General features: G+C 57.4%; 1 protein-coding gene across 3 annotated transcripts in view; it reads left to right on the top strand.

Moving 5' to 3' along the window:
* The window catches only part of PACSIN1 (protein kinase C and casein kinase substrate in neurons 1), a 56,654-nt gene extending 48,628 nt beyond the window's left edge, over positions 1-8,026 (top strand). For all 3 annotated transcript variants that reach the window (XM_028509833.2, XM_028509834.2, XM_036023968.1), the window contains exons 3-10: positions 805-961; positions 2,126-2,361; positions 2,774-2,929; positions 3,027-3,202; positions 3,608-3,728; positions 3,826-3,953; positions 4,575-4,762; positions 5,259-8,026. In XM_028509833.2, the coding sequence (XP_028365634.1) occupies positions 805-961; positions 2,126-2,361; positions 2,774-2,929; positions 3,027-3,202; positions 3,608-3,728; positions 3,826-3,953; positions 4,575-4,762; positions 5,259-5,368 (1,272 nt within the window). In that variant the 3' untranslated portion in view covers positions 5,369-8,026. The remainder of the gene's footprint in view (positions 1-804; positions 962-2,125; positions 2,362-2,773; positions 2,930-3,026; positions 3,203-3,607; positions 3,729-3,825; positions 3,954-4,574; positions 4,763-5,258) is intronic.
* Positions 8,027-10,123: the final 2,097 nt, after the last annotated feature.

The raw sequence follows: 10,123 nt of genomic DNA on the forward strand, positions 1-10,123 counted from the left end.
AGTTCCTGGGGAAAGACAGCCTGGCTGTAGGGAGGCCCAGGCCCCCACCCACCCCGTGACCTCAGGCCTTGCTCCCCAGCCCCTCGGCCCCACAGCTGCCCCTGGAGACATCCCATGTATTCCATGATGTAGAATGGCCCTCTGGCCCTCTGCTCTCCGGGCTGTGGCACAGAGTCCTGGCACTTCACAAAGGCAGGTGAAGCGCTTTACAGTTCACACACCCTCTCCCTGCTGCTCCCTGCCCCTGCCCTGTGAAGCGGGGGCAGAGGGCGGAGCACTGGTAACAGGGAAATGGAGTGAGTTCTGGCAGCCTAGAGCAACGCGGAGGTGGAGACAGGGCAGTATTTCAGAGCCTCCCCGAATATTTGAAACCCAGAATTTTTTTGTATTGGTTTATGAAACCCAAAGTGAAAACTGCCAAACCTAAATTAATAAGTGTTTAATGAGATGTCTACAAAGCATAATATTATGTCAAGAAGTTGCAGCTGAACTCAACACTTGTGACTCTATATAAATATAATAGATTTAGCTTACAAGAACAAAATGAATAATTCATCTGGCCCAAGTCCAAATTATAAAAGAACTTCTGTATTTTGTGGCAGCGACAAAATTATGTTTAAAGTGGGATCACAGAGTGTTTAGACAGGGGTGTGGCTCAGGGTGCCAAGTCCTCAGAAAGTCAGAGGGTACCGAGTCGCACTAGGAAGGCGGAGGCGGGCGCCCCCTGCAGGACGCGATGGCCAGGGCGGACCGAGGTGGGAGGTCGGGAGCCTGTGGGAATCGTGCTCGCTGCTTGGCCGCCAGGTGGGGAACTACAAGCGGACAGTGAAGCGCATCGATGACGGGCACCGCCTGTGCAACGACCTGATGAACTGCGTGCAGGAGCGCGCCAAGATCGAGAAAGCCTACGCGCAGCAGCTCACCGACTGGGCCAAGCGCTGGCGCCAGCTCATTGAGAAAGGTGACCCCCATGCCCATCCCCGGACCCCAGGGCCTAAACCCACTCCCTGGGTCCTGGGAGCACCAGCCACCTGGATGTACCTGCGGCCCCAGCCACAGGGCCTCTGCAGGCACTGTCCCTACACCTGCACTCCCTGCCCCCCGCCCCACCACCAAGCCAGGCCTCCCTGTATTTCAACTCCCCTTTGTATAATTTTAGTTTGAATTTAAAAAAAACAAAACAAAACACAAACATTTTATTTTGAAATAATTTTAAGTCAGAGAAAAGTTTTAAGAGTAGTACAGAGAATTACATACCGTTCGCCCAGATTCACCAATTAACATTTTACCAAATTTGTTTTATTCCTATTTATATGCATGTTTTTGGAAACATTTAAATTGGAGACATATACCTTTAGCCTAAATTCTTCATGTATCTCCTAAGAATAGAATATCTACTGATGTAACCATAGTTCAGCTATCAAATTCAGGACATTTAACATGGCCCGTATGCAAATTCTATCACGGCAGTTGTGTGCTGGTCCAGGGTCCGATCCAGAACACTGCATTTAGTTGTCATGTCTCTAGATTCTTTTAATCTAGAGCAGTTTCAGGTTGACGTTTACATGTATTGGTTACTGTTTTTCTCTTCCAATAGACTCTGAACCCCATGAATGCACGGACTGGGCCCCCACTGCCCTGTACGTGCCTGGCACAGAGTCGATGCCTGTATACAGAGAAACAAATGTCTAGTCCCAGGGGCTTCCTGGTATCTGTCACCAGTTGGTTCTTCAGTTTTGCATTCAGCCAACATTCTGGAGTACCCACTGTGCCTGGCGCTGGGCTGGGCTTGCGAGAGCTCACAGGGTCGGGGCTGCCCCGCCCCACCACCATAGGCTCACAAGCTGATGAGGAAGATAGGGAGTGGACACAGAGACAGATGTAGAAGAGGAATTCAGTGAGGGCTGCAGGCTGAGGTGTGTGGTGGAGCAGTCAGAGAAGGCATCCTGGAGAAGATGGCTGTACTTGGGCCCTAGCAGGTGAAGAAAACTATAGGGAGAGCAGAAGAGAGCATTTCTGCTGCCCTGCGAAGTATGAGAAAGCCTCAGAGAAAGGAGGGGTGTGGCAGGAGGGCCTCTGGGCAGGGGATCATGAAGGCCTTGTGACCCCATGGCCATGTCCTCAGGCCCACAGTATGGCAGCCTGGAACGGGCCTGGGGCGCCATGATGACGGAGGCAGACAAGGTGAGCGAACTGCATCAGGAGGTGAAGAACAACCTGCTGAACGAGGACCTGGAGAAGGTCAAGAACTGGCAGAAGGATGCCTATCACAAGCAGATCATGGGCGGCTTCAAGGAGACCAAGGAGGCTGAAGATGGCTTCCGCAAGGCCCAGAAACCCTGGGCCAAGAAGATGAAGGAGGTGCCCGGGGGTGGCTGCCACAGACAGGGCAAGGGTGGGCGGGAGAGCTCAGAGGGGCAGTCTCGTCAGAGGGCGGGTATCTGCAGGCGGGGTGGTGGTGCACTGCCCTCTGGGACTGTGCCCCTGAGGGGCGGGACTGCCTTCCAGGAAAATATATCCACAGGTGGGCAGGCACTGCAGTGCTCACCAGGAGCGTGCCCTAGGGGTGGCAGGCAGTGCCGGGCAGGGAAGCATCCACAGGTGGGTGGACACTGCTCCCAAATACCTGGAGCCAGGGTGTGCATCCCTTCTGCCTCTTAAGACTGTGTGCTCACAGCTCCTGGCAGAGTGGGCAGGTGGGAGGACTTGACAAGTGACCACATTGGCTCCTGTTCACAAGTAGGAGGCCTGCCCTGTGTTCCCCTCCCCACAGCTAGAGGCAGCCAAGAAGGCCTACCATCTGGCCTGCAAAGAGGAGAAGCTGGCTGTGACACGAGAGATGAATAGCAAGACGGAGCAGTCAGTCACACCCGAACAGCAGAAGAAGCTGCAGGACAAAGTGGACAAGTGCAAGCAAGATGTGCAGAAGGTGCCGGCCAGGCTGGGCGCTCAGGGCCCCTGGGAGTGGGCGGCAGCTGGTGGCCGTCAGCCTGGGTCTCACCCTCCCTTCACCCTGGTGCCTATAGACGCAGGAGAAGTATGAGAAAGTGCTGGAAGAGGTGGGCAAGACCACTCCCCAGTACATGGAGGGCATGGAGCAGGTGTTTGAACAGTGCCAGCAATTTGAGGAAAAGCGACTGGTCTTCCTCAAGGAGGTGCTGCTGGACATCAAACGTCACCTCAACCTAGCTGAGAACAGCAGGTAGCTGGGCATGGCAGCATGGCGGGCACAGGCACAGGCAGCAGAGGGTAGAACTGGCGTGCAAGGCATCCCAGGCCCCACATTATAGTGATAGGAGGGGGAGGGCTGAGCTGCAGGGCCCAAGAGCGAAGAGGCCCCAAACACAGCTACTGACTGGGTGCCAGCCAGTGCATACTAGGTACTCGAGAAATGTGCTTGGATGGGTGGGCGAGTAGCTAAGGTATGGACAGCAAAGGGTGCCCGCTGGGCATGCCCACATGGAGACTGTTCCTTGGGAAGCTTGCCTGGTTCCTAGCTGGGGGCCATGCCAGCACCCGGTCCCTGAAAGGGCTCCTGCCCTCGCCAAGGATAAGAAGGAGCTGCGAGACATCTTGCCCCCCACTTCCCCATCTCCGCTATGCACAGCTATGTCCACGTGTACCGGGAGCTGGAGCAGGCCATCCGGGGGGCCGATGCCCAGGACGACCTCAGATGGTTCCGCAGCACCAGTGGTCCTGGCATGCCCATGAACTGGCCCCAATTTGAGGTAAGGATGTGTGGGGTGGGGGAAGCAAAGCACAAAAAGTCTGGAAGAGGCCTCAGGGAACAGCCTCCAGCCTGACTGCTCCCCTGGTGCCCGCCAGGAGTGGAACCCAGACCTCCCTCACACGACCACCAAGAAGGAGAAACAGCCCAAGAAGGCAGAGGGGGTAGCGCTGACCAATGCCACCGGGGTGGTGGAGTCCACGTCGCAGGCAGGGGACCGTGGCAGGTGAGTGCCTCCTGTGGAGCTCCCTGGAGGCCAGAGGGCTCTTGAGTTTTACCTCAAGGACAAGAAATGGCCTGAACCACAGCAACCTCATGCTCCTTTCAAAGACAGTGCTAGCTAGTCCTTTGAGAGCTCCCACCTGTGCCAGGCTCTGTTCTAGGTATCTTCCATATATTAACTCATTGAAGGCTTAAGCATTCTGAGAAGTGTGAAAATTCCCATTTTACAGATGGAGAAACTGATACTCAGAGAGGTTAAGTGATTGCAGAAGGTCACACAGCTAGTTAGTAAGCCTCAGAGCCAGGATATGATGCCCAAGAGTCTGGCTCCAGAATTATCACTCTTAACCACTAGATTGTACTGGCCCTCTCAGGTGAAGGGTCAGGTGCCCTCAGGGTCTCTGTCAGTGTCCCCTCCTCTAAGGCTGAGTAATTATGCTAATTGTCTTGCCTCACATCTGTTTAAAGAGCTGTCTGTGAGAGTCACTGACTTAGGATCCCTCTTAGGAGGCCCACCCCCGCTCCAGCCTTGGTGAAATACGGGTCCAGGGCTCTGACTGGGGAGAGGGGCAGCCCTAGGGATGAGGTGAGAGGCCATTGACGCTGGGTCCTCTCCGCCTCTCAGCGTTAGCAGCTATGACAGGGGCCAGCCGTATGCCACTGAGTGGTCAGACGATGAGAGCGGGAACCCCTTTGGGGGCAATGAGGCCAACGGCGGCTCTAACCCCTTTGAGGACGACGCCAAGGGAGTACGTGTGCGTGCACTCTACGACTACGACGGCCAGGAGCAGGATGAGCTCAGCTTCAAGGCTGGTACGGTGGGCGGAGCTGGTGGGGCGGGGCCTGAGGACAGGGGATGCTGGGGTTGGCAGGGAGTGCGGTTGTGGGAGGGACCAGGTGCTGGGAGTGGCCAAAACAAGTTTGACCTGAGCCCAGGGCCAAGACTTGAATTGGAGGGCAAGCGCAGGGCCTGAGAGTGGGTAACTGGGAGCCAGGGGTGGAGTCAGGACCTGAGAATAGGATGGGGGGCGGTCCTAAGGGCCTGGAGTGCCGGAACAGGGAGGCCTGACCTGGGAAATGAAGCCGGAGGCAAGGCGAGACCCCCATTAGGTGGGTGACAGGGGGCAACACTTGGGTATGTGACTGGGGCTGATCCTTCGGGGCTGGCATTGGGGCAATAAAAGGGGGCGGGTTTAGGGGTCAGCCTAGCATAACAGCATTGGAGGGCTTACGTAGCAGTATGGGAGTAGAGGGACAGACCTCTCTGAGCCTCTGTCATGGATCTCCTCTGTGTCCCCTTCCTTCCCAGGAGATGAGCTCACCAAGCTGGGCGAGGAGGACGAGCAGGGTTGGTGCCGCGGGCGGCTGGACAGCGGGCAGTTTGGCCTCTATCCCGCCAATTACGTGGAGGCCATCTAGCTGCCCTGCTCCCCTCCACACCACCCCTCACTCCTTGCCCTCCCTTCCCACTCTTGTCACCTTCCCTGGCCATAGAGTTCCAGACATATTTTCCGATCAAGCTTTTATTTTTTTAAAAGTCAAAACAGAACAAAATAACTACAAAGAGACGGAGCACTTGCAGGGCCCCCAGAGGCCAGACTGGCGGCACTTGCGGTGAGGGTCTTAGGACTTAGCCCAGCGAAGACATCACAACATCCGCTCTTTAGATCCCATTGAAAAGTCTCCTGAGCCCTGGGAGACATCTCCCGGACCCTCTTATTCTGCCTCAGTGCCCCCATCCCACCCCTTTCCTCTCCACCCCTGGCTGCCAGCACCTGCCCCATGCCCCTCCCCCACCATGATTTCTGACCTCCTCCTGCCTGGCCTTCCCCCGGTCCACCACCACTTACTCTCAGAGGCCTCCTCTCCAACCCCAGACAAGGGGCCTCCCAGTGTTAAGTCTTCCACTATGCCCCGGGGAGCCCCCTTCTTCCCTGGCCTCACCCTCTGGGAGAGGAATAGTCACTCTCTTCTCCCGTAGAGGTTGCCAAGTGCCCCTTGACTCCCTCAGACGTGAACAGGGGTGAGCTGGAGTCACTGACAGAGTCACTGTGCTGTAGGAGGGTGCGTGAAGGGGGAGCTGGCCCTCAGACCTCCCAATGCTGGGCTCGGCTGAGGGACCAGGACCCTGCTAGGGCCCTTCTTTCCAGCTGCCTGCACTTCAGGCCTGGGCTCTTTCTCAGAGACATACCCTTCTGTACTTACACAGTCACCCCCCACACAAGTCCTCAGGCAGGGGGAGGGGCCCCAAAGCACAGGGCAAAGCCAGCAACAGTAGCACCCTCCTCCTATTCCCTGAGGGGGAGGGCATCTTGCTCACTCACTCAACCCTTCTTCCCTCCCCACTCACCCACCCTCCTTCCCTCCACATCCGTCTGAAGCCAGAGAAGCACCAGCTTCAGCCTGCCCTCAGGAGATCAAGCTTTGGGGTCTCCCATTCACCTCCCATTCTCTGGCCTGCCTGGGGAGACACCCTTGGGAGCTTCCAGCCTGGGAGCATCAGGGAAAGCCTGCAGCCAATAGGAGAGGCTTGGGAATGGCCAGAGGGAGGAGCCCTGGCCCTCAGGAGCAGGGCAGTCACCACGTCTATCTGCCTTCTCCCCTCCATCACCACAGCCCTGGCCCCGGAGCAGCATTCCCCCTGCTGGCAGCACACCCCCCCCCCCCCCCCCCCCCCCCCCCCGTCTCTGCAGGCCTGGGTCTCAGTTAAAGAACTTTGGGGTGGGAGGAGACAAGGGGCCTGCCCAGAGCAGCAGTGTTTCCTGTGGCTGGTGAAAGAAAGTAGCACTTGATTACTCTAAGGACCAGCCTCTCCCATGGCAGTGGGGGCAGGGTGGCTGGGTCCCGAGAAGTGAGGGACTGACTGGAAAAGGAATCTCCTGGAACCTCTGTGCTGAGGTCCTGAGACTTCCCGAGGCACCAGGTTAGCCTGATGGTACCAGGTGAGCCTGACAGTGGTGCCACTGCTCGGCTTCAGAGCAGCAGACACCCTGCTCCCTCCCTAACACCTGGCCCCCGGCCTCTAGGTGAAGACAGTGTCTACCCCAGACCCTCTGTCACCCATCAGCCTCTTGCTCCTTGCTTTTTCTTCCCACAGTCTCCTGTTAGGTCACAGGCCCCAGCCTCAAAGCCCTGACCCTGTTCATATGGCACAGAGAATCCTGGCATACTCGGGCAGGGACTGGAGCTGGGACAGGCCTTGCTCAAGGCCAGGAAAGTTGGGGGGTGGGGACAATGGCACCTCTAGGGACAGGCAGACTCTCCTCCACAGCACACTCCTTATCACTGCTCTGTTGGCCTCCATTGCAGCCTAAGCTATGCCCTAGGCCCCTCAGAGCCTGGAGCAAGATTTTGGAAAACTTCAGCCCTTCCCATGCCAGAACAAAAGCCCCTTCTGCCTCTCCTCCAAGCAGGAGCTGGAGTTGAGGGCCCTTTACCACCTACCGCTGGGAGTCAGACAGCTGCCCATCTGCACCGTGGAGCCCAGGCTCCCTCTGTCTGTGCCAGCAGGTTCCCAGCACTTGGGGAGAGGCAGTGACTGGCTGTCCCCCTCAGCGCTCTAGCTGCCCACTCTGCGGCAGGGACTTGAAACCCAATTCCTTCTGAGCAGTGGGTCCCTGGGCTCCTTGGGCCCTGGAGTGGAGGGTCTCACCTGGAAGACCCCCTGAGCTCCCGGGGCCCAGGCCCGCCTGTCAGCGCTGACGTCAGGGCGTTCAGCATCAAGAGCAGGGCCCGTGCCCTCACCGAGCCCACTGCCTCCTGTAGCCCCCTGCCCACACCCTCAATGCTGCACGGGCCGCTCTGTAGGGCTCAATGAGTGATGTGTTTCTTCCTAAGTTAACCACCGTTCTGTGGCCTGGCTCTGCCTGGAGCCAGGGCCGCCCTGCCGCCGCCCTCTGCCGCCCTCGGCTTCCTGACTCCATTCGTCCGACACTTGTGAAACTCCGAGAAGTGCTGTGGTCTCAGCAATGCACCTGTTTTGTACATGATTGTGTAATTTAAAGGTATATAAATACAAATATATATATATATAGGTTGTGACTGTATGACTGTGGATAAAACCCAGAACTGTCAACCCGGCTGGGCGTTGTCATCTTGAGTCGTGTGTCTTCTGAGGCCCCGGAGAATTACCTGTGGGCAGGATGTCGGGCCGAGAAGGAATGCCCAGGACACCCGGGGACTGTCCTGGATGGCCACCAGTGGGCTGGGGTACTAAGGGCTGGCCTTTCCCTTCCAGGGCCCGGGTCCCGTCCCTGCACAGAGGGTCACTCTGGGTGCTCTCTGGGGTTCCTGAGTGTCTGTCAAGGTCCTGGGTGCCTGGCAGTGAGCACCGACCAGAAAAGCTGGGGCATTTGGGGTCCCACACTCACAGTACAAGGGTGAATTTGACCCCTGAACAGGCTTCAGTTTTTAAAGCAAAATTTTAGAAGTGATTGCTAAGGCCAGTGGTTCCTGGTTGTCTGTAGTCCCAGGCAGGGCAGGGAGAAAAGGTCAAGTGGAGGTTGACTTGATTCTCCGCCACATAGCCTGTCTCCTTCAAATCCACTTGCAGTGACAAGAGCCTGATTTTAGCCAAATGGAGGACTCTTCAAATGAGCCCAAAATGTTGCCTTGACGCATTTGCACATGCTGCTCCATGCCATGATGGGGGGCCCCAGATGCGGGTCCATGAGGAGGGTCCAGGAACACCTAGGCCAGGCGGGGTTCATCAGGCTGTGGAGCGGGGGGACTCCTGAGTTTGCTGCCCGCACGCAGGTGTCCCTGGACGGGTGTATGCCCCAGAGGGGACGTGTGCATCGGGGCAGATCCTCGGAGCAGGAAGCTGCCCCACCCCATTCCCCACAGCTCCCCTTCCTGGAGTTCCCCACTTCCAGGCATTCATTCCCCTCCCCCCAGCCCCTACCTGAGATCCAAGGCCTCTCCAGACGCGGGCCCACCTGGGGATGTGGAAGCAGGTGGCTCCAGCAACCAAGTTGGGGGCAGGATGGGGGCAGGACGGCCAGCAGGGAAACAAACCAGTTCAGCAGAGCCAAGCTGGGTTCCGGCCAGGGTCCCCACCTGTTCCCTCCCAGGGGGTGGGCAGACTAGGTCAGGGCCCCCTCCTCCTCCGGGCCCAGTTCCAGCTGACAGGTGCCAAGGTGCTGTTTGCTCACTGCCAGGACTAAACTTTCTTCTGAAGACAATAAAATTGAGGAGGGCAGAAGGCAGCAGCACTGAGCAGCATTTAACCCTCAGTGGTCTGGGCAGCGCTGGCTGGCTCCTCATCTCGTTTCCTGGAAGCCCGTCCTCAGAAGGTAAGAGTTACAGAGGCTGAGGGCACTGACCAGTCAGGAAGCAGAGAGAGCCCTGTCCTGGTGGGTTTAGGTTTTGGTTCTGCTGCTGATTGGCTGTGTGTGAGCAAGTCGACTGCCCTGAGACTCAGTTTCATCATCTGAAAAATGGGGGGATAGCCCCTAATTTTGGAGTGGAAGCACACAGTCAGCCCTCAGGGCTCCTGAGCCCGGTGAACAGATGCGAGGGAAGCATGAAGAAGCTGAGCGGGCTGGTCTGCCCGGGAGAGTGGGTAGTGGGTCCCATCTCCCCCAACACACACACACACACACACACACACACACACACACACACTCTGACCACACCCCCTCCCCATCACACCCTCACACCCCACTTACAGGGCTCACAGTTTCAAAGAGGGCACTACTAAGGTCTGTGACCTCCCCCTTCAGGAGAGAGGTGCCTTGAACAAGCAGAACCAGTGTCCTGCAAGGGGCACCGAAGCACCCACCCTCAACCACACCCCTGCTACCCCAGCCAGAGCCCCCATGGTTGGCCAGAGACAAGGGCTCTTGGCCCCCTTGCGGGAGGGCCAGACCCTGGCCCACTCCAGGCAGAACAAGAGGATGGCCAAGGACCCTGTCTGCTCTGCACTCATAAGTACAGACTCTTGTCAGGCCCAGCCCCTCCCCCCTTTCAGCCCACACCAGAGTTGGGGGAGACAAGGGCCATTCCAGTCCCTTTTTGGACTTGAGGACTCACTGCCACTTTCCCACAACTGCTACCGATCAATCGTTCCTTTCCTTTTAGGATCAGTTCAATGCCACCTCCCCCAGGAAGACTCCCTTGATCACCCCATGCCCTGTGACCAGAACCCCTTTGAGCACTGATGCCTCTGTGCTG

The sequence above is a fragment of the Phyllostomus discolor genome, chromosome 4 (assembly GCF_004126475.2).
Source record: "Phyllostomus discolor isolate MPI-MPIP mPhyDis1 chromosome 4, mPhyDis1.pri.v3, whole genome shotgun sequence".
Classification (NCBI taxonomy): domain Eukaryota; kingdom Metazoa; phylum Chordata; class Mammalia; order Chiroptera; family Phyllostomidae; genus Phyllostomus; species Phyllostomus discolor.